Below are 23694 nucleotides of genomic sequence, written 5' to 3'. Positions count from 1 at the left end.
TTATTCCTCTTGGAATGGAGAGACTGGTTCTAAAAAATAATATCTTCTATACAGACTTTTCCCTTGTTTCTTCTTACAACTGCTTTCCTGAGCCCATAGAACACAACAGTGAACTCTATCATGGAATCCTGTGAGCCACCAAAACCAGCTCTTTGCTGAAAATGAGTGCTGAAATTTTATAATGGAGGTCTTAAACTGTGCAACTCAACTGAAAAAAAAAAAAAAACCCCAACAAACGGTTCTACATGTGCATTTTGAGACTTGCGGTGTAATTGTTAGTAAGCCTCCTTCATATGGCTCTTTTCTGTAGGGATCACCGGTGTTAGAGCAAGAGGGTGACTGTGAGTTTGTATTTGTTTGGAGAACCTTGGCAGCGTGTCCTGTTCACAAAGCAGAAGGTAAGTGTAGTTATTTGAGCTTTAATATATCAAAGAAATCTGTACGCAAGTAAGTACTTAGTGGTTTGTTTCTTGCCCTGTGAATCTTTCTGTAAAAGGTGCTGGCTTGTGGAGGAATGTCTCTCCTGAGGTTTAGACCAACTAAGAGTCACATCTGACATTAAAAGTACAATTCAGATGACAGGCAAATATATCTCCCTGCCTAGGGAAAGAAGATAAAATTATAATGCTGTCTGACAAATCATAGTAATACGTTGTTAAATCACAGGAAAACTTGCTAGTGTCTTGTAAATCTTAAAAGCATCACATTTAATGAAAACACAGTTGATCCTGTGCCTGGCAAGTCATTCTCTGTCCCCTGCTGCAGACTGGAAGCTACATGGACCCTTGTTAGACAATGGGAGAGAGACCAGTAGCAGAATATCATAGTTTACAGGTCACTTCAGGACATGCAAGAAGGAATCACAGGTTTAGTTCTGGTGCTTGGTTGGCTTTCAGGTGAAAAGTTGAATGTGCAGGTATCTTCTCTGCTCTTGCAGGCTTTGTTTTGTAACTTGAGATAATGCCTTGTAAAACATCCAGACTTCCTGTAAAGGATCTGTCACAACAGTCCTAGACATTGTTGAAACTGCCAGTGATCTCACATGGCGTAAGAGGGATGTTTGCAAGCTACTGCTCTGTAACGCACAGTTACTGTGCAGGATGCTGGTGACAAGAGTTGTGGTTTTGAAGGGAGGGAAACTGATGTCTTTAAGTCGGTACCGAATTGTTGGATGATTGAGGATAGCATAATAATCATGTGATACAATCTGACTTTTTTTTTTTATATATATAGCTTCACAATATTGAGCAAAGGGTTGCTTTACTGTTGATCAAGTCCTCAGTTTTAAAGTTACTGATGTGCATCAGCTGCATCAGCTGATTAGGCTCATGGAACTAGGATTTTCCCAAACATTTTCTGTGTTTTTCTGTATGCATCTTGGTAGACCCATAAGCTGTAGTTAACATTTCCTATAATCAATTATTTCCTAACTTGGCAAGCTTCATAGCTGTTAAAAGAAGATACAAGACTCATATCTAGGACAACTTTTGCTTTGGCCTTGTGACCTTGCTGTTCTTTCCAGATAATTAAGCAAGTGCTGGACTTAGTGTCTCTAGTTCTGTACTTAACCTTCAGCATGGCTGAAGGAAGAACCTGTGAGGCCACTTTGAGGAGGTTTTTGAAGAGAATCATCATAGAATGGTTTGGGTTGGAAGGGACCTTGAAGATCTAGTTCCAACCCCCCTGCCATGGGCAGGGACACCTTGCACTAAACTAGGTTGCTCAAAGCCCCATCCAACCTGGCCTTGAACTACAGTGTGACTTTTGCATCTTCCTTCAGTGGCAGTTATAAAAGAAATGTTCCATTTGTAGCTTAGTCTCATGGTTCTCGATATTGGTGACTTCCTGAAATGAGCTGCTTAGTGTCACTGCCCTGAAGTGCCCATTACTCATTTTTGTGGCCTTATTTATGCCAGTAAGCCGTAATTGTCCTAAGTGTATTTGGCATGGCTCATGGATATTAAATGGTATTTTAAATTCTTAACTTTTCTTTAAAGGAGAGGATTGCCAGGTGAAAGATCCAAGGTATGGTCATGTTTATAACCTGAAGCCACTTTCCAAGAAAGACATAAAAGTGAGTACAGATGAGTACGACTACTACTTCAGAGTTTGTGGAGAAATAACAGAACCTTGCAAACCAGAGGCTCACACAGTGTCATCGTGTCAAGTAAAGAAGACGGACAATACTTTCAGAAAAGTAGCAGGTATAGCACTCGATCAGAAGGAACTTAGAGAATGGGAAGATTAACCAGGGTGTAATTGAAACTTCTATGCGATATGAGAGGGGTTCTTGCGAATCTTGTACGTCTTATGAGATAAAGTACCCTACCACTTTCGCTTCATGTGCAAATAAAATATCACGTGTATAGTTATCTGGACACACAATTAGGAATGAACTCAACTCTACTATACTAGAGTAGTACTCATTCAATAGCTAGATCATAAGTTTTAGAGCAAGATTGACGTCTTTCTAGCAGTACTTTATTATGCGTGTTATGGCTGTCTATGTAACCCTATTGCCAGAGGCAGTTATGTGTTTTTACTGGATTAGCTGTTTATTTTCTCAACTCTTTGCTTCTAGGCTTGCTTACAGAAAAACTGACTTTCAAAAGTGGTTTAATAATGATTAATTACACCAGTGGAGAAAAATGTCATAAAATATATGAACGATCAACTGCCATATTATTCTATTGTGACAAGACTACATCTGAGGTTAGTTTCAAAACATATGCTTCCTGTATGTGCTGTCTTCCAGAGTTGCCCTCCTCTTAACGTGTGGGAGGACAGGGTGAAGAACATGAATTGACTTCATTCAAGGACTACTTAATCATTTGCAGTTTAGGCAGGAGATTGAAAAGTCCTGTGAGGCAATAAAAAAATGAGCAATATTTTGAATTTCCTACTTAAGGAAGGTACCTTTGTCATGACCCAGGAAAGTCAGGGCATGTTGCTCCTTTTAAGGGGTGCCTGATATTAGCAAAGCTCTTGGAGATGTTGGGGAGGGATGTTTTCCCAGAAATAACAGCAGTTTCTTTGTAAGAAATAAAAGGTAGGAGGATAAACCTGCAGAAAAGCAGGTGTATTACATGGCCAGACCAAAATAAGCTGGTTACTTGCTTTTAATATCTCCCTCTATACTTGTTCTTTCCTTCCTGTTCTTAAACAATGGTACCTAGAGTTACTTTAGCTCTTCCTTTTATTTCACGGAGGAAGCAGGAGCTCCTAATGGCTGCCCTTTTATCAGAAGCGTGCATGTGGATAAACTCAGGTTTGGGAGAAGCCACGTTTTCAGCTGGTCAGAGGCACAGTGTGACTCTAAGATAATATGTAAATATGAGTTTCTGGAACTTCTTGAGACATTTTGGTAGCTTCTTGAGACATTTTGGTGGCTTCAGTGTGTCTAAATGAGAAAGTAAATTCCTTTTGTATTTTCTTCTTTCAGCCTGTATTTTTGAAGGAAACTCCAGATTGCACCTACATGTTTGAATGGCATACTCAGTATGCTTGCCCGCCTGTTAAATCTACCGAGTGCTCCTACAAGTAAGTTGTTTCCACCAACTTAAAATGGAGCTGTATGATGACAGAAACAAATAGAGCCTTACTGCAACTCAGTGCAATACTGCCACTTTAGCTATTGTGTTTTGACTTAGTTGTAGCCTGCTAATGTGGCATTCGGTGCCAGTGCAATGCTTTTTAAGTAAGTCTTGTAATTTGTACTTCCTAAAATTAATTTCACAGAAGAAAAATAGTTTCTTTGAGCTTCCTCTAGGGAATAAGCTTAGTATCAAACTGAACTGTTGGGTGTACAGTTATTGATGGTTGAACTCTGTGTGTCAGGTTGCTACAAGTGTCTAGTTATCATTTAACTAGGGCTAATTTAAACAAGAATACAACTGATGTCTGTTTGGAACTTCCACCAAACAAAGCTCCAGGAAAAATGTCATCTATTTCTGTCACAACCAAGTATGCTCATTAAGTTTTGCTAAGTGGGATCAAATGTGGCTAATAATTGGCCTAGAGTTTTTAACATCTGGCATCATGATAAGTTTCTACCCTAAGGTAAAACAATCCACTGTACCTGTGCATTTGTGCTTGCCATGCACTGAATGCTTGCATGCTTCAACAAAGTCTGAATTACTCTTGCGTTGCCTGAGGACTGTGTGGACAGTTACTGTGGGGATGGCTGGTGAAGTGATGTATCTCTGTACTGAATTTGAGGTTTGTAGGGAGCAAGGAATCTGAGGCAGATTTCTCTTCCAGCATGATACTCTACTTATAGAGTTAAGTTAAAAGTTTTTGTAGTAACTTAAGAATTGTAACTTACAATTATTTGATTTTTTTTTTAAATGAATCCTTTGTCTTTTTTACAGGGATGATGAAGGAAACTTCTACGACTTTTCATCTCTGACACGGCATAGAGAGAATTGGGAGGCAATTGCTCTATCTGCTTCTGCACAAAAATACTATATTAATGTCTGCAAGCCCTTAGTACCATATGGTGCTGCACGTAAGAGCAAAATAAAAATACGTACTCACTGTAGCTAGGGGAGGCAAGTAGTAGGACAGTACTGCTGGCTGTTGTTCAGGGTGAAAAAATCACAGGCAAAATATGTGGAGACAGTGGTGTAATTTCAGCACGAGAGGGAAGGGTAGATTGTGGGCCTGATTTCTGTCTGCTTGGCAGATAAGATTGACTAGCAGCTCTTATCTTCTCTTGATAACTTCAGCACTCTGACTCTTCCATCCTTATCCAAAGTCTGCTATAGCTCTTAAAGATTAAAATAATCTTTTGGTGCAAGATGTTAACTTCAGAATTTTTTTCTGTGGTATCTTCTGACTGACTCCACGTTTTGTGCAGTGGAAGACGAGGTAACAGACTCTAGCCTTTCACTTTGTGTAGTAGTCTACTTCCCCAGTAGTAGCTGCCACTGTTCTCTGCATGACCTTGAGTGAAGTGAGGTTATTGCTGCTACTTGTGATTTGGGGGAAAAAACACCCCAATGAGTGTGGTTTGGACAGTGGCTTGGAGATAGATCAGCCGTGCCATACCTGAAAGTAGAGTAGTGGAGTTTTATTCCAGGCAAGTAAACCCTGATAATGTTTGGAGTAATAACGCAGTTTTTGTTCATCTGTATAGGTTCCTGTCCTTCCGATGCTGCTGCCTCCCTCATGGAGGGTGCAAAATGTACAAGTCTCGGGGAAGTGGCTGATGGTCCCCGGTGGGAAAATGGCATTTCTATTCTGAAATACATTAACGGGGAGCAGTGCCCAGATAAAGTTCGCAAGAAAACGACAATATTGCGCCTCAAGTGTGATGAAAGCAAAATTGTAAGTGGGTTCCTTCTGGCAGGGTTTTATGTTTTGATGAGTTGTTCGTGCCACTGTACATGTATGCAGAATGGTGGGCAGTACTTATTCCCTAATCGTTTGTAGCTGGATGGGAGCCAACCTTGTAAGCAGACTGGCTTATAAGTACTTGAACTTCAGCTGCTGAGAAGTTTTTTAAGAGATCTTCTTGTACAATCTGTTAGCACAGATTTTATTATCTGTAATAGCTTCAGATTGTTGGTTTGTGTCTTGAAGATGAATGTATTGCAGGTTGGGAAGTGTTTCAAGTAGTAAATAATGCTATTGGCTGTGTAGTTCTTAACTCTTGCACATCTGTATGCCTTGCCAGTCGGAACTCTTCTGTTTGGTAAGATGTCTTACCCTCACGTTTTGGATTTTCTGTTGCCCAGCTAGGCTGCCTTTAGCTCCCCGCTCATCAGTTTTATTGCTCGTGATAATATTTCTGTACTGTTGTGTATTTGAAATAGTCACAGTTAAATGCTGTGTCCTTGGGGTAATTAACTGGACTACAGTGGTCTGTTGAGTCCTAGAACTGGCATTCACATTGAGCTCAGCTACAGGCTTCAGGGATAACCCTGTGGCATGAAATCTTACACTATCACTCTGTAGAGATGTCACTCTCTCCGCTGTTTCATGTTTAGGAATCAAAGCCAGAACTCATAACTGCCATTGAAGATTGTGAATATACCTTCTTATGGTTCACTGCTGCTGCGTGTCCTCTCAAAAGCAATGTGCAGAATGACTGTCGGGTGACCAATCCGGCAACAGGTAAGGAGGAGGCCTCAGGATTTTGTTTGTGAAATTTGCTGCTGGAAGCAGCTCTACTGCGTTTGTGGTCTTGAGGGCCTTCATTAGAAAAGGGCAGTGTGACACATCCTCTGGATAGTGACTAACAAGCTTATTGGTAGGTAGAAGTATCTTGTAAGGTACTACAATGTCCCTTGGAACACAAAATAGTCTATAGATCTGAAACTAGTCTCTATTAATATGAGTTAGTAATTGTTTGCCTTTCTAAGCTAGCAGGCAAGTAGAGGCTGGTTGACCTTCAGTAACACTTTAAGTTACTGGAAGCCCTTAATACCAAGAAATGTCTGAATTTTGAATCAAAAAAAAAAAAAAAATTACATTATTCCCTGATCTGTTTACAGGCCACCTCTTTGATTTGACGTCACTGAAGCGAGAGTCTGCCTATACCATCAGTGATTCACACAACAGAAGAATTGAGTTGAATGTTTGCGCTGAAGCTAAAAGTTCATGTGCTAGTGGAGCTGGTAAGCATCTTATACCCTCTGATATTGTAGTCACTGACTATGGAGTGCCCACAGGAAATGCTTATGCTCAAGTTTACAGTAAAATGTGAGGGGCAGGTTTTACTGCAAATGTGGAAGGAGTGAAGAGAACAGCTGTGTGCCTGAATTGGCTGGGAAAAGTTCCTAAAACAGTTTTAGGAAATGAAGTGATGTAAATTTTCGTGGGATCGCCTCTAGTCCAATCCCTTTCGATCTGAATGGGTGGGTATTCTTTTGGACATGGGGGCAGGAGTGTAGACACTTCTACTGCACCTCTTGGCTGTTGCGAAAAGGAAGAAGTTACAAGCTTCCCGATAGAGCGAGGTGAGCACAAAACTTGCTCTATGGTGATGTATTTCTGTAATGCATCTACACTGAGCCTTGTGTCCGCACTTCAAACCCTTGCTAACCCTCTTTCTCGCTCTCTGTTCTCTTTTGGATGTTGCTGAAACATCAGTAGAAGTTAACTTGTATTTTGAGCTGCTTACTAGCAGGTTGAATTGCTAGCTCTTCTGTCAAACTGAATATGAGATAATATTTTAGCATCTTAAATGCTAAAATAAGAGTATTGCTCATGAATTAAAAATTATTTTTGTGTAGTTAGAAGAAATTGATTGATTTGGTTTTTAAGAGGCATCTTAATAAAATTATATATAACCTGGCTGACATTTTGTGTTAATCTCTTGGTTTTCAGAGAAGTGGTAACCAAACACTATGCTCTGTGGTTGCTTAAATGTGTATAGATGCAGTACATTCTGCTGGTTAATGAAGTATTAAAGACAATATTTGGTTTTTGTTTCAGTGCAGTTCAGCTCAGTTTAATGGCAACTCCGGATGGTGTGAAAAAGCCTAACTTTCATAGGAAAATTAAAGTGAGACTAAAATTTTAAGTTTCCTGCTGTTCATGTTGTAAGGTGCAATTCTGAAGGGCAGTTACATCAGACTTGATCTTGTTTGTTCATTTTTCTTTCTTACCTTAGCTGTCTGCATCACTGGTGGTCCAAAACCAATTAATGCTGGAAAAATGAGTAAAACTTTAACTTATGAAGATCAGGTGTTAAAGCTTGTCTATGAAGGTGGAGATCCTTGCCCTGCAGACCCTGAACTGAAGCATAAAAGCTATTTTAGCTTTGTATGCAAGTCTGATGTTGGAGATGACAGCCGTCCTGTCTTTCTGTCTTTTGATGAGCAGACGTGCACTAGTTACTTCTCTTGGCATACTTCCTTGGCTTGTGAGGAAGAGGTAAGAATTACCTCTACGGAAAGCACTTGTGGGACTAAATTTCTGGGAGGGTTAGGTATAGTAGGAGCACATGTTTTAAATTCCTTGAGCGAAAGGTCTCTTCCTGTAGTGCAGAACCCAAGTTCATGTGGAAGTTCTCAAATACTTTTCTTACTGAATTTTCCAGCAAGGTTGAACAATACGTGGCAGACTTCTGGTCCACATGGTGAGCCAAGTTAAAACTTAAATGCTTCAGAATAACCTCTCTGTGGAACGTACTTAGCTGCTTTTCTGTACAGCTCAAATGGAAACCATAGGGCAGCATCTTAGGAATTGATGGTTGAGATCCTGCAATGCAACAGACCAGCAGAGCTTAGGTTGAGTTGAGGATGCATAGCTTCTCTGTGCATGAGGATAGTCTCTGTTTCTAAGCAAGTGACTAGAGGCCAGGCAAGCGTACGATCAGTTTGGTCAATGCAAAAATGATAAACCTCGATAGCATGAGTTTAGGATCTGCCTCTTCTGTATAAAACATGCTCTAATAACATGATTTGGTCAACTCTAGATGAACTGGTGTTCCAGACAATACGTTGAGCTACTCTTACTTTAGCTAGTGAAATTATTAGCAGTAGTGGGTGCACAGAGTAAAAGCCAGCAATGGGAACAGAAGGCTAAATGAGTTATAGGGTGAATTCAGATCTCTTCTTTACACCTAAACATTACCTTTTGTGAATATGCCTCATCATTCTTTTCACTGCTTTGATTACTTCTAGTATGACCATCGTTCTCTGTGACAAGTTGTTCTCCTTATCAGTCTCAATACTACCATAGCTCTCACCTCCATTTAGGAAAAACATTTTCCAGTTTTCCTTTCCCCAACAGGAACTGTCATGTGTCCCCTCGTTCTTTGGTAAGAGTTGTGCTACACATAGCTCAGGTTTCTTCTTCAGTAGTATGTGCCATGCTGCAATACAAATCAACAGTGCCTAAAAATAGTGTGTTTTCTAGCCTATTAACTCTGTTCAGTGATCATTTGTGCATTTCTGATCACTGTTCACAGTGTGTCCACAGTGGCCCTAGCTATTTCAGGGTGGTGATCACTAGGTAGCAATGATGATTGTTTGTCCTGAAATTAAACGATAATTTTGTTAGTTGCTCCTTATCTAATATCTAAATGAGAAGAGACTTTCCAAATTCCAGGTAGGCTGTCAGTAAGCTTATGCACTTTAAGAAAGTATGAAATAGGTTCTGAGGAAACGCAGTGCTCAAGCCATCAGCTGGCAATACAATAACTTTATAACAACTTCTTATAACCAAGCTTGTTTGTTGGGGGTGGCCCAATGATGCAAGAGAGATGGGAAGAGGAAGGAACTGTAGGATCTACTGATCTTACGAAGACTTAGTACTACGTATGCTGAAATATGCATGCCAGAACTTTACGTCTTTATATTGTTCTGACATGGACTTTGTTCCATAAGAATGTTTAAATGATTGAGGTTTTTCATATGCAGCTTGTAGCTGCTTAGTATCTATAGACAAATAAAAATTGTAACAAGTGCTGCTTTACTTAAATCAAATTTGAAACTTTCAAATGCAGCCACTCTTCTGGCCTTATGAAGGACAGGATGTTTGTCAATAAATCAAAGCAAGTAGTAAAAGAATAAGAGCAATAAAACATACTTTCTTGTAGGTGAAGTGCTCAGTATTGAATGGCAGTTCCATTATTGACCTGTCTCCTCTGATCCATCGCACTGGGTATTATGAGGCGTTTGTGGATGAAGATATAACAGATGTTTCTCCAGACTTCTACATCAACATATGTGAGCCTCTCAATCCTATCAAAGATGTGAATTGCCCACCTGGAGCAGCTGTTTGCATGGTTCCTGTTAATGAATCACCAGTAGTAAGTACTATGCCTGGAATTACTGAAAAGTGCAGTTCCCTCCTAGTTTAAAACAGAATCCCTGCCTAGAGACCTGATTTGAACCAGAGGCTTGACAATGGGTTAAAGAAATGGAATACAAAATCAAAATCTACCCTGCAGAATTCCCTTTCATCGCTTTGCCCTACAAAGCAGTATTTTCTTATCCTGAACCCCAGTGATTTTTTTTTTCGTGTCAGAAGATTCCATACTGTGCCGAATATGAAACATTACTACAGAGAATTTTTTCATCTAGTGCTGTGTGCCAAATACGGAGACTGGGCAGCAGAATGCCTCCTAGTCTGACATTCTGTAGCACAGAAACGACATGCTTGATTCTGTGATAGCCTGTTGCAATATGAAGCAGGATATGTCCTAGTGTGCTCCAAAAATGCATTTAGTACTTTCCTCTAAGAACTTGATAGCTGCATGAATAGCAAGCCTGTGACAGAATGTTGATTAACTTGTCTGTGTTATTACCTTGGGAGATGGAGGCTTTTACCTTTTGAGGTCTTGTTTGTGAGCTGTAGAAGATGCACATAAAACTTGAGATTGTTTTCCATGAACTTCAACATTGATCTAGTGATCCCACGCCATTGTTAATACTGCAGTATTTTTAAGTGATGTGTTGGTATTTTGGCACGGTGACTTAAAGAAGAATCTGCTTGTAAGATCCAGAGCCTCCCTGGCTTCTGTCAAGCTTAATCAAAGCTGCTCAACTTGTGTTTTCTTAGGATTGAAATATAACAACTCTTCTTTGAGTATAGAATGCAGTTTTCAAAAGTGCAATAGTTGTGCTCCCATGTAAACCAGATGAATCTGAATTGATCTGAATCTCTGGGCTGATCTGAAATCTAGGTGTGTCCGTTGTGTCTCTTAATACGTATTTTTGCTTGTGTAGGACATTGGTCGTGTTACTGAACCTCCCAAGTTAAATGAGGCAGTAAATGAAGTTTACATCACTTACAACAGCACTACTCCTTGTCAGATAAACAACAAATTGAACTATACTTCTCTTATTGTATTTCACTGCAGCCAAGGAACTAGTCTGGTAAGACCTCTATTAAACTTATGTTAGTGTTGGAGTGCGATGGGAAGTGGGTAGTAACCAGTGTTAGTTTTGTTCAAAACTAAATCAAGGATTTATTTCTAGCTTGTGAGGCTGGGCTTGTTTCCACAATGAGTATACTTAGTATTTGTATTCTTAACTACTTAAGTAGTACTTAAATACTTAGTAGTTGTATTCTTAACCAGGCAAAATTTCATAGAGTGCATGAACTGTAGACTTGAGAGTAGTAGGTTCTGATGGTTTCAAGGATCAGACTTCACTGAAGTAATGTAGTGGTAACTTATTGCTGGTGTTAATGCTGTATTCCACCTTGTCTAGGTCCAAAAGCTTGTACTCATATCACAAGCTAACACAAGGGCCATTGTAACTGTAAAGCTATTGCTGTGAAATGTTGCCACTATGTTGTAACCCTTTCCATAATCATACACAGCTTTAAAAATTTGCATTTAGATTTTTTTTTTTGTTGTGTTGACACCTGAACACTAGATTGAGGTTGCATGGTTGTGTGAATCAAACACTTCTTGAATTTCTTTGAATGCTTTAACAAACTGTAGAGAAGGACTTAGGTATGATGTTGGACAAACTAGGGCTTGTTGAAGGTACTTGGTGGGACCATTTCCTATCAACATGGGGCATGAGCTGAAACTCTAGGCAGCTCCGAGTATTATACAGGCCATAGTCATATTTTTTACATAAAATATGACAAAGGAAACAGCATTCTTTCTAAACCTTAACTGAGTGAACTTTCTTAATGTTCTCTAACATGGAGAAGCACAGCTCTCCTGCTTTTGTTGCTGCTTGCCACTAAGCTGAACATCAAAGTTTTGACCCTAATTAATGAGAAAGCTTGTGTACTTCAGTTACTACTTTGATTGTTTTCTGGAGCTAGGTAGAACGTACTTCACTTGTAGCTTTTTGGTACCAGTTGTAATACGAAGGCACAGTGTTTGACCTATGGTCAGTGTAGTCTAGCTTCAGTAATAACTGAGGTTAACTGTTGGGGTGGAGGGGAATGCAGAAGGAACAACAAACTCCAAAAATTGAACCTAGTATATCTTGCTGTGTTCTTTCATAACAGGGCAAGCCAAAGATGATAAGGAAACTTGACTGCAGTTTTGTATTTGAGTGGGAAACTCCAGTTGTGTGTCCTGATAAAGTGAAGACTTTCGGCTGCTCTGTGACTGATGAACAACTACACTATACTTTTAACCTGACCAGCCTTTCTGGAACATCATTCGAGGTAGTGCCTTCTGGTGGTGTGATTATTTATTTATTTATTTTTATTTGCCCATTGCTATCAGTACTTTAAAACTGAAGCAGGGGTTTCTTTTAAGCATCCTGGAGTGTGAGAGCAGACTGAAGCATGTGCTGCAGCTGTGGTGAGCGTTCATACTTGTTTGGCCTCTGACAGAAGGAATATCACTAGGTTTTTAATGTTTTTGAGAGGGAGATTCATGGATATACTGATGGGGAAGGGAAGGAGAAATCTTTACCTGTAGCAGAATCCTGACCATGAAAACAAGTCTGCTGAACAGACTGTATCCTTGGTTATGTGGGTGTACTTTGTCTGCAGTTTTGCCATGTTAAGGAAGACCAGACTTGTGAAATTAGTTATCTTATTTTCTTCTTGCATTATGCAAGTATTGAATGAGACTTAGTTTATAAAGCACTTGAGTGGTTCCTTGCAAGTATTGACTGTAGGCTCTGAAGCAGCCTTGTTTGTGATGCTTCTGGATATCCCCACAGGTATTTTCTGGATCCAACAGTTACCATGTTGGTGTATGCAGTAAGGCAGCAGGCTTGCCCCAGGGAAAATGCGAAGATGGGGCGGTGTGTCTGACATCTGAAAGTGGTGTGTCATCTTTTGGAAACATAAAGGAAATGAAAATGGACTATAGCCACCAGGATGAAACTGTCATCTTGCAGTACACAGGAGGTGATCGGTGCCCTCCAGGTGAGATTGAAGCAGATCCATTGTTTATGTAAAAACTCGTCAGCTTTTTTTACCCTTAAAGTAAGAGGTTTTGTTACGATAGGAGGGAAGCAACATGGATTTTGCATACGTTAATAGAAACATGTGGTTCCGTTAAATCTCATGCACCATACTAATCTGCAACATCAACGTGTGCCTCCTTGAAGAGAGAGTGCAGCGCTTCTGTAGGGGTGATCAGAGCTAGCTGTACGCTACCTCCTAGTTTTCTAATTTGGTTTAGACTCAATGTTTCAGTATTTCTGTTGTCTGCCTCTGACTTCTTTAGTATTGAAGTGCAGTCTTTGGAGGTGGTCCTGAATACGGATGTGCCTGCGCTGCTACTGTGTGTTAAGAGGATATACCTTTCCTTCTCAGTGACTGAAGGAGGAGAGCTTTGTGTGTTCCCCTTCAAGTACAAAGGGAAGACCTATGAGGAATGCATTACAGAAGAAAAGAATAGGCCATGGTGTGCTACAACTGAAAACTACCAGGGAGATGGAAAGTGGGGATTTTGTGGTAATGGTAAGAACTTCCTATACTTCATGTGCAAGGATCTGAGCTAATACAGGGAGTGAGCCATTATCAGGCTGGGCAAAAGACACCTGGTGCAATATGGTGGTAGTAAAGGGATAGGAGTGGGCAAGACAAGGAACCGATGGGACGAACCTGACTTTACTCAAGTGAGTGAGTGAAATACTTTTGAAATAGGAAGTTCATGCCTTTAGATCATGACTGTTCAAGTTATAAGTGATGGCTCTGCTTTGGAGATCAGTTGTTTTGGAAAGAACACTACTTTCTAAAAAGCATTAAAACTAACCAAGGGAATAAAATTACTAGGCAAAGCATTTGTGCCTCTTTGCTGTCTGAAACAATACCTGATTAAAATTTTTGTTGATACCACAAAATTGCTACACTAAAATCCATACATGCAGGAAAGCCTTTTGCAAAGTATTTTTTCCTCCCTTTTTTTTTTTTTTTTCCCCCAACCTTCTTCCTTATAGCAACTGCAAGAAGGGAATCTACCATTGTCTTCACATGTGATGAAAATGCTGGTGTTGGGAGACCACTCCTTCTGAGTGAGACACTTGGCTGTGCTGTGACATTTGAATGGAAGACTCAGGCTGTTTGTCCTCCCAAGAAGATGGAGTGCAAGTTTGTCCAAAAACACAGAACTTATGACTTGAGAATGCTCTCTTCCCTGACAGGATCATGGATCTTTTTCCACAATGGGAACTCGTGAGTAATGAGCAACTCCCAGGGAGCAGCTTGCTATTCAATAGTTGAAGTTGTGATGTGGGATAGTATTTCTGTTTGGTCCCTGGTCAGAGCCTGTTTAAATTGCTGACAGTGTCTTAAAACTGTTGATGCTTAATACTGCATATAGACAAAAAACCAGAAAGGAACCTATTTTATCTGAAGAAGATGAGTAATTACTGTCTTCATCCTCACCCCTTCCCTCTATTGGTAACCCTTTTTAAAGGAGGAATAAGTCTAAACTAAAAGGTTCTTAAAGGCTTTCTAAAAAAAAGTAATTTTGTAGTTTAAATGCCATTTTTTTGGTTCTTAATCATGTTGAATAAAAATCTTAGTGACTTAGTTGCTCTCTTTTGGCTCAAGTGTGTAACTTTTTTCTCTAAAGTTTACGTAGGCTTTTTTTGGCAGGAAGTCATCAACCTCTTCAGCCTCCTCCCTCCAGTTAGCAAATAGAAATGAACTGGCGAGGATGAGAACATCTAATTCTAGACTTAGGATAAACCTGGGGGGTAATAAAACTGTTTCAGTCACTGCCTTGCTACTATGTCCTCTGTTCTAATAAAACTTAACTGGCATAGCTCCGAAGAGACACTGAATTTAGGATAGTACTGTAACTTTTATAGCTGAAAAAACTTTTGGGCATTTTTTGACTCAGTTCCAATTTCTAGTTTTGGCCTAGATCAAAATTAACTACTGATTAAACTTTTTGCAGTCATTTACTTGAAAATGATGGTTAGAAGTAATCTGCTAAGCCTTAGTACATGCTTTGTTGTGTCAGGTAATTAGAGTATTTAATTTCTTTCAACTCGGCTAGCTTCCCATGAGGATTCTAAAGTTTATATCTCACTTTTTCAGTTTAACCTAAATTAAAGAAGTTTTGTCTACCATCTTCTCTGTAGGTACTATGTGAATCTCTGTCAGAGGGTACATGAGGGACCCACTGGCTGCCCTGAAAGAGCCAGTATTTGCAGGAAGAGCAACAATGGAGATGTTCAAGTTCTTGGACTTGTTCATACACAGAAGCTGAATGTGACAGGTGGAGTTACTTTTGTTCCTGTAGAGAGCTGGAATTGGTTTAAATCTTATAGCCTAGCTATAGTGGTTCTTAAATTATGGTGAAGCCTTTATTTTGAAACAGCTTTATGAGTGAATCTTCTGTTTAAAAACAAAAACTATAAACATTACTACTCAAATTTAAAAGTGGTGTTCAAGCCATGAGAAAACATTGAAGCAAATGAACAGTGTTGTCATTAAAGCTGTAAGAAGTGAATTGTCCATCTGAACATCAAGAAACGCTTTTTTTTATTATTTATTTTTACTGTGGGGGTGACCGAGCACTGGCACAGGTTGCCCAAAGAGGTTGTGGAGTCTCTTACCTTGGAGGTATTCAAAAGCTGTCTGGATGTGGTCCTGGGCAGCTGGTTCCTGGTGGCCCTCCTTGAGGAAGGGATTTGGACCAGATGATCTCCAGGGGTCCTTTCCAGCCTCAGCTAGTCTGTGATTCCATAATGGTGGGATGGGGAATTACTTTTCTTCATCCCATTTTGAAAGACTTGTTTTATGTCCACTAACTTCTTCAATTAAAGCAGCATGTGAAAGATGACTAATTGGCTTCACTCTTAAGAAAAGGAATAAAAAAAATCTCAACCTTACTCAAGTTTTCAATTTAAAGAATATTTTTTTTAAATTGCTGCTGAGTTTGTGAAACTGAGGGAAATTTTCCATCCAGCTGTAAAAACAATAGTATGTATTGCCAGAGTTTGTTTAAAAATGGATATCTTAATTTACTCTTATGTTTAAAAGAGGATATCTTAAATGTAAAAATTCATTATGGCCATACCGATGACCTGAACACATGGTATGATTTAAATACAAAGGTGTTTGAGGAGTGATTTTTAAATGATGATCAGTGTGAAGGCCTCAGATTACTGAAGTGCTGTAACATATGGTCTATGCAGGGGGAAAAAAAAATCCTAGAAGTTAGTCTAAAGTAATGAAGTCTGGAGAAGAAGCAAAGGGAATTTCTGACACCTGCTTACAAAAATGTTGAGTGTCACCATTTTCTCTTCTAGGTGATACAGTGTATATTAGTTATTCCAGTGGGCAGGAATGTAGGAAGAACAAGAAAGTAACGACGATTATAGAACTGAAGTGTGCAAAAACGGTTGGCATGCCCATGCTGCAGAGGTGAGTAACAAATTAACATACCGCTGATCTTCATGGTTTATTCCTTTGTACCTCTCTAGTAAACTGTAAGTCTTGGGCAGTGACTGTCCATTCTGTTGAACGGTCCCTAAAATGATCCTTGATCTCTATTTGTAAGACATGATTCTTCTGGAGTTTCTGCATCTGTTCACTTCCATAAACAATTGTATTCTGTATTTATTTTAAAATTTCTGGGCAAAATTTTGAGCATTCTGCTTTTAAATTAGATCTGACGTGTTGTTGCTTCCGATGTCAGTTGTAGTACAACTTTTAACTTTGCTCAAAATCTGTTTAGTAGAGAACACTTGCTGTAGATAAGTGGTTGAGCTAATAAAACGTGGTTTGTTGCTGCCTCAATACAGATTGTTTAACTAGAAGCCATCCAAAGTGAGGTATATATGCATGATCATAAATAGTAAGAAAGCTTGATGGCTTTTTGCTCAGTCCTGTTAACTGTATATTGTTTGTAGAATTGGGAAACTGAGCAAGATGCTCTCTGTATGCGTCGAATAACTAGGCAGCAAAATCTGACTAGCTTATGCTCCTTGTCCTAGTTAATAATGTGCAGCATGTTAAATCTGCTAAGAGCAGCCAGACAAGTTTGTTAGCTAAAAAGTTTTGATAAAATACTCTGATACACTGTGTGCCTTGTAGAACTTTTGAAGTATCAAGTTCAAGTGCAGCCAGATCTTTTTAGGTCTTGGAACTGCAGAAAAGTGCAGTGCTACTTGACTATTTTATCCTATTCTTGGCATGATGCTTAGACAGGACATTCCCACACATGAGTTATCAGCTGTGCATCTTCCCTTTCTCAAGATACTGAGCACTTGCTACTGTTTCCTGGAATCATGAGTTGTGTCTGTTACTTGGTAGGATTGATGAAGAAAACTGTGCTTACTACATCACTTGGGACACACGTGCAGCTTGTGCTGTGAAGCAGCAGGAGGTGGAGGTGGTGAATGGAACAGTTATTAATCCTGCAACTGGGAAAAACTTCTCTTTAGGGGATGTTTATTACAAGTAAGTAAAAAAACCAAAACACCCCCCACCCCCCCCCCAAACCCCCAAAACAACAAAACCCCAACAACCACCAAAACCCACAACACCTTAGTCCCGTATAACTGTACTGCAAGATAAGAGAGCTTGGTGTGAATATTCTATGTTGCTTTAACAAGTGGAAATAGCACTGAATTCACCTTGTACCGATGACTGACTTAAAGGCCTGATTATTAGTGCAGCTCACAGCTGGGCTTACAGCTTTGAGCACATCCAGGTGTACTCAAGACCGGTCTATACCCTGCATATACTCACCTTGATATTAGATCTCTTTATTGTGGGGTATTGCTCTCTTCCATAGCGTATGGACGTTAGTTCAGTGCCAGAGAACTTGATTTTTTTTTCACCTAGAGTACTCCTTAGCTTTTTACATAGTACCTTTTTTCCTGCTCAGACAATCCATGTGGAAGTAGGAACCCATGCTTCAGAAGCCTTAAAAGTGAGTAAGGTCAGCTCTGGAGGAATGGTCAAACATGACTGAACTCAGGAGAGGGAGGGGAAGCCCAGCAGTTACACTGACTGTGCCACACGTTGCACATAACTTTGGTCCAAAATCTCTTATAAACAGCTATATTTAATGTCAATGCCAGTGTTATGGAAGGAGATCTGCCTGTGCTACTGTTATGGGAAGAATAAACTCTGCTTGCAGGATTGGAGTAACTGAGCAGTAGTGTTGTGAATAAACCTGCTGTGCAAACATGGTGATAGCACTACAAGCATAGAGGGGAAAAAAAAAAACCCAAACCAAATCAAACAGGCTTGGATGAATGAGGAGAGGAAGTCAGGACAAAAATACCTGTAATGTGAGATTAAAGGCAAGTCATACTAGTGCAAGCTCAGCCTTCAAGCAGAAGGCTAGAACAAATAGCTGTATAGCTCATGGCATTCTCACTCTGGACAGCAGTGTGAAAGAATACAGTTGTAAACAGTACTTAGGTAATACCTGTGGTAGAAGTAGTTGTATTTCTGGAGAAGACAGCTAAGCTATGCTATTTATCATAGCTACAGAGCACACAGTATGGTTCTTAGGGTCAGTAGACTGACTTGTGTATGAGCTGATGAATCATGCTTTTGTCTCCAGTTTTTCTTAATCCTTTGGAGGTTCTTAAATAGTACAGCCATTGAGGGCAATGTAACTAGAAAAGTTTGGATTTTATGCTTTCTTAGAAAGATTATATTTATGCTAAATATAAGGATTATTTGTAATGTTCGAGGAGGAAGCCTTAGTCCTGCATCTTTTCTGGTTGCTGAATCAGTCGCTCCATCTTGCTCTGCAATCAACCAGTGGTAGCAGCTACCGTTGTTGCCAGTCTTAGGTTATTCTCAAGACATAAATCTGTGAGTTTAGACTTAAAGGTAGACCTGCCCTCTGTTTCCTCAGGTTGTACACGGCTTCTGGTGACATACGGACAAATGGTGATAAATATGTATATGAAATTCAACTTTCTGGTATAAGAAACTCAAGTTCCCCAGAATGCTCTGGAGCAAACATCTGCCAGGTTAAAACTAATGAACGCCGCTTTCGGAGAATTGGTTCTGCCAGAAAAGCTAAATATTATGTTGAGGGTAAGTATTTGTTTGCTAGCTAGCCAGAATTGCTTCATCAGGAAGTAGTTCTTATTTCATAACATCTGTGCTAATCCATTTCTATAAAGGTATCTGCAGTTTGTCTAGCAGAATTTAGGCTGTTTTTTTTTCTTATTCTTTAAGCTCAGTTGCACATGTGGCCTTAATAGGATTTGGGCTTGACGCTCATTGAAAGACTTCGGTCTTTCTTGCAAGATAGAAGACTTAGACTCCTGTTTTCCTCTTGCTTGTGCTACATAAGCAATGATCTCCTTTAGCTGCTTTTTTCTTGTGAAGAGCTTAGCCCACTGTTCCATAGCAACTGATAGGATCAGCTATGTAAAAGTATAAATTCATCTGCAGATACTGCAAAGTGTAAGCTGTTACTGCAGAATAAATACGTAACTTTCCAGGGTCTAGGGTTAATAGTGTTCTCAAGGAACTAGTAAACTATAAGGTTTTCTTTTCATTGTAGATGATGACTTGGATGTCATATTTTCATCAGACTCCAGATGCGGTAAAGATAAATCAAAGTTTGCATCTTCAACGATTTTCTTCCACTGCAGTCCACAAGTAAAGGAAGGCATCCCTGAATTCCTTCACGAGACAGCAGATTGCCAGTATTTATTTACCTGGTACACATCTGCTGTGTGTCCGTTAATGTGAGTGGTTAACCATTTTCTGAAAGCAGCTCTTGTCGGCACTTCCCAGCTAAAGGCTTTTTTGTATTTGTTCGTCACAGTGATTGTGAAAAAAAAAAAGAAAAGCTAAAAAAGCAGTAGACTCATGGGTAGATGGAATTGGTGTTCCTGTATGTAATGTTTGGTATGTGACCACTAAATAAAAGCTTGCCAAGTTGATCTGGACCTAAAGCTGCTTGTTTGCACAGGAAGTAGAGAGGCATGGTGGAATAATATTGTTGTTTTCATGAAGTAAAACTTACTGTAGCTAACAGAACATGCTGTTTCATGTTACTGAGAGCAGTAACTACTATTTGGGTGAAGTTTTTTTTGTCATCTGTGCCTTACTCTCTGGAAAACTTTAAAGCCACGGCAAAGACTGGCATTCCCCTCTATCTGCCTACTTCCTTAGGCTGGAATGAAAATCATTGCAGGTCTTACAGGAATAATGAGATATTTCTGCAATTAATTGATCAGCTTATTCTACAGATCCAAAAAGGAATAATGAGGTGACAGTGTTAAAAGCAGAGTGACTGTATCTGAGTGCTTACTGGCATTCTTGGCAGGTAGGCAGCCTCACTGTGAAGAATGGAGTGACTGCTTTCTATGACTGTTCGCTTTCTGACTGCTAGCTTGGAAACACAGGCAAAACGTTTATTCTGGTTTAAACAGGCAGTTAGCTATTGAGGTCTGTGTAGTGCCGTGGTCAGCTGGAAGGTAAATAGTTGCTGTAGCTTTTGCAGCTTGCTCAGGTGCAGGTTTGGTTCTAAAATAGCCTGTTTGTGCGGATAGTTGCTGCTGTGTAAGCTCTAGAGTGCCTAATCATGTGCTTAAGTCTTGACTGTAATCAGTTTTATGTGCTGTTGGAAGGCATACCAGGATGTAGGCACAGTACATATATTTTTATTTTTTCCAGTGATTTTTACTTGGAATGAAACTCCCTGAATTCAGTTCTTCATAGCACTTAGGTAGGACTGGCAGGGTGATATGGCATGTTTAATTTCTTTGTATCTGTGGTTTCTAATCCAGTTTGATGCAACTGGTCAATAAATCTTACTCATCTCATCCTTTTTGTCCCACTTTGTTATTAGATCAACCAGTGATCCAGGAAGCAGTGACCACCAGACTGATCAGGAAGCCCAAGTACATAAAGGCCTTTCAAGGAGAAGTCAGGCCGTTGGTGCTGTGCTGAGTGTCCTCCTGGTTGTTCTCACAGCATGCCTAATAATCTTGCTGTTCTACAAAAAAGAGAGGCGGTAAGAAGTGATTGGGAAGCTTTAGGAGTTTCTTTGGTAGGGCTTGGTTTCCTCAGTGAAAGGGAAGTAGTGAACTTCAGAGATTTAAGCTCTGTTTTTCAGTTGGCAACTTCAACTGTCAAACTGCTGGGGCTTTTTTCCGAATTTCCCATTACTGTCTGAAGGTCCAGGTAAAGAGGGCTGGAGGACACAATTGAATTGGGCTAGTCTCTTGTGGAGAACTGCTAATTAAGGAGGAGAAAAGAACGTGACAATATTGTTAGTATTTGATATCCCTCTCCTTTTATGGTGTCAAGCTGGAACCATACAACAGTAGCAAGGAGCCAATGCAAGTCCTGATGATTCTCTCCTTTCCAGACAAGTTTGGGGGTTTTGCCCTTAGACATAAAGACAAGAGGTATTTCAGAACAGTCACCCTGAAGCTGTGGTAAGAGGGAAGATGTCCATCATAATGGACTGAATTTTGCTAGAGTGGTTCAGGGTCAAGTGTCACCATGATAGCTTCAGCTGGCTTGGTGAAATGCTTTATGTTCATGGTAAAAATCCAGTGAAGAAAAGTGAGGGGGATACAGTCTCCCTAATGCAGTATTCTTCCCCTTCTTTAGGGAAATTGTAATGAACAAGATAACGAACTGCTGCAGAAGAACATCCGGTGTTTCCTACAAGTACACAAAGGTAACACAGTGGCAAAATCAAAGTTTTCTTAATATGAAGCTTTTATTAAGAATAAATAACCCCCCTTAATTCCGGGATCCTTCAGTGCGTGGAAACCATACTGTGTGAGTTCAGGAAAGCCACGTAGCTGAGATATCTACGTTTCTGCTGTGAAATGGGAAAGGAAGATAGATTGGGGGAATGAAGAGCAGTCCATAAATAGCCAAATAACACATAAATATACGGGAAGAGAAAGAATTCTGTTTCAGACATAGTGAAAAGCGATAGTAACAGCATGCTATTGCAGTATTGCTGTCTTACGACTAAGCTGAACCCAAGGCCATGTGTGGTATGGGGTCTGACAGCTGGGGAGAACAGCATGTGGCAGAGTCTAATCTCCTCTTGTGTGGTTTTTTTTTCTTGCAGATAAACAGTGAAGAAGAAGCTAATGAGAATGAAACAGAGTGGCTTATGGAGGAAATCGCAGCACCAAATCAAAGAACAGCAAAAGGAGGGCAGGAAAATGGTCATGTTACCACCAAGTCTGTTACATCTGGAGCTTTTACCTCTCTCCATGTGGATGATCTGGACAGTGAGGATGAAGTGTTAACCATTCCAGATGTAAAGATTCAGACAGGAAGAGGACCAGACAAGAGCAAGCACCTGCAAAAGAAGCCACCCAGTCTTGGAAGGGATGACAAAGCTTATTTGCTGAATGGGGGAAAGGAAAGGAAAGCGAAAGCCAAGCCAGGCCAGCAGCAGGCACAGAACTCTACAAATACAGTATCGTTTCATGATGATAGTGATGAGGACTTGTTGAATGTTTAATAACCCCTCTTGTGCCTAATCAAATATATATAGAGAGATTATATATAATGGGACAACGTTTCCAACCAAATATGAGGACTTCAGCCTGAAAGATTTTTCTGAATTTTGCCTTTAACAAGAAACCATTGAAAAGGGAAGAAGAGAAAGATTTCTTGGTTGTTTACAATGATCTGTTCAGTAAAGACTGGATTTCTAACATCCAGTTGACTGAGTTATGTTGACTCTCTGTAGCCAGGACACCCCCCCCTTTTTTTTTTTTTTTTTTTAAGCCTCAGCATAGATGTTAAATGCTTGCTTAAACAAGAGCAACCTTTGAAAGGAAAGGATTAAGGCTCAATGAAGCCCCTGGCTCCTGAGACTCAAGTTATCTGACTACTAGCATTTTAACTCCTTGTATTTATTGATCCTCACTACTCAGGTTTGCTTAATAGCAACATGTTCTTCCTGCCGGCAGGGTATTATTCTATGGGTTCACCCATTGTAAGACAAGGAAAAATATAACTTTTGTGTGTTGGGATGATTTGATGTAAATTTTGGAACTGGTCTAATTTATCCTGTAAATTTGAATATCCATTCTAATTTAAACAGATCATTGTTTCAAAGGTGTTGATTGAAAGGTACAATTCTGTATAGCTTTAGCCTGAAATGGTTGCTGTTCTTTGCATGAGATTTTTTTGGTACTGGTCATATGACTGACTTCATCAGTATTTGCCTAAGCAGCTGACAAGCACCCAAAGATTTTTTTTTTTTTCCAAGATAATGGCTGGACTAGGCTGACTGCACAGAGAACCAGAGTTTTCAAGGACATAGAGGCAGAATTCCTATAATACAACCTGTGCTGCCCGGTTTGTCATCACCAAGAAAAGCCCAACAACTAGAGGATCCCTAGTTGGCGCAATACCCCTCTCTGGTATTAATTACAAGAACAAAAAATTGGGCCAATGTTTTCTGATAGCCGAAGTGCTAGCTCTTACTCTACAGTCCTGGCCGTGGTCATTGATTTGAAATGTTGCTGCCAATGAATGCAAGTCAAATTTCCTCTTGCTCTTCTCCAGGCATTTCCTAAATTAATTTATGGGCAATGATAGGGTTTCAAAGCATCATACAAGTACATGCATTGGTCAGAATTTTTTGAAAATTTTTGTTGTTCCTTTTGGCTGGCTTATTCAGTTTCAACAATGGTTTCTTTTTATAAAAACTCCATTTTGAATCAAAATAGTGTAATATAAAGTATTCAGCAATTTCAATAAAAGATATGAAGTGGGTATTCCAAACCCCACATCTCAAGTCTGGAATCTTTCTTACACTAGTGTATAATGCTGCTCATCAGCCTGGTGATACCCTTTTTTGCTGTGATAGCTAATATTTTAATT

The 23694-nt window shown here is 39.8% G+C and overlaps 1 protein-coding gene across 1 annotated transcript in view; it reads left to right on the top strand.

Annotated features, from left to right (window-relative positions):
- The window catches only part of IGF2R (insulin like growth factor 2 receptor), a 59539-nt gene extending 35931 nt beyond the window's left edge, over nucleotides 1-23608 (top strand). The window contains exons 26-48 of the mRNA XM_086460410.1: nucleotides 311-398; nucleotides 1998-2204; nucleotides 2582-2712; nucleotides 3443-3540; nucleotides 4371-4507; nucleotides 5138-5328; nucleotides 5991-6117; nucleotides 6498-6620; nucleotides 7619-7881; nucleotides 9551-9763; nucleotides 10683-10832; nucleotides 11929-12090; nucleotides 12597-12804; nucleotides 13198-13344; nucleotides 13824-14058; nucleotides 14976-15112; nucleotides 16149-16263; nucleotides 17155-17301; nucleotides 18719-18903; nucleotides 19379-19565; nucleotides 20675-20839; nucleotides 21445-21514; nucleotides 21920-23608. Of these exons, the coding sequence (XP_086316536.1) occupies nucleotides 311-398; nucleotides 1998-2204; nucleotides 2582-2712; nucleotides 3443-3540; nucleotides 4371-4507; nucleotides 5138-5328; nucleotides 5991-6117; nucleotides 6498-6620; nucleotides 7619-7881; nucleotides 9551-9763; nucleotides 10683-10832; nucleotides 11929-12090; nucleotides 12597-12804; nucleotides 13198-13344; nucleotides 13824-14058; nucleotides 14976-15112; nucleotides 16149-16263; nucleotides 17155-17301; nucleotides 18719-18903; nucleotides 19379-19565; nucleotides 20675-20839; nucleotides 21445-21514; nucleotides 21920-22321 (3888 nt within the window). The 3' untranslated portion in view covers nucleotides 22322-23608. The remainder of the gene's footprint in view (nucleotides 1-310; nucleotides 399-1997; nucleotides 2205-2581; nucleotides 2713-3442; nucleotides 3541-4370; nucleotides 4508-5137; nucleotides 5329-5990; nucleotides 6118-6497; nucleotides 6621-7618; nucleotides 7882-9550; nucleotides 9764-10682; nucleotides 10833-11928; nucleotides 12091-12596; nucleotides 12805-13197; nucleotides 13345-13823; nucleotides 14059-14975; nucleotides 15113-16148; nucleotides 16264-17154; nucleotides 17302-18718; nucleotides 18904-19378; nucleotides 19566-20674; nucleotides 20840-21444; nucleotides 21515-21919) is intronic.
- Nucleotides 23609-23694: the final 86 nt, after the last annotated feature.

The sequence above is a fragment of the Leptosomus discolor genome, chromosome 2 (genome assembly GCF_034619465.1).
Source record: "Leptosomus discolor isolate bLepDis1 chromosome 2, bLepDis1.hap2, whole genome shotgun sequence".
Classification (NCBI taxonomy): domain Eukaryota; kingdom Metazoa; phylum Chordata; class Aves; order Leptosomiformes; family Leptosomidae; genus Leptosomus; species Leptosomus discolor.
Note: the sequence above shows the minus strand (reverse complement) of the source record. Positions and strands in the feature narration are given on the sequence as shown.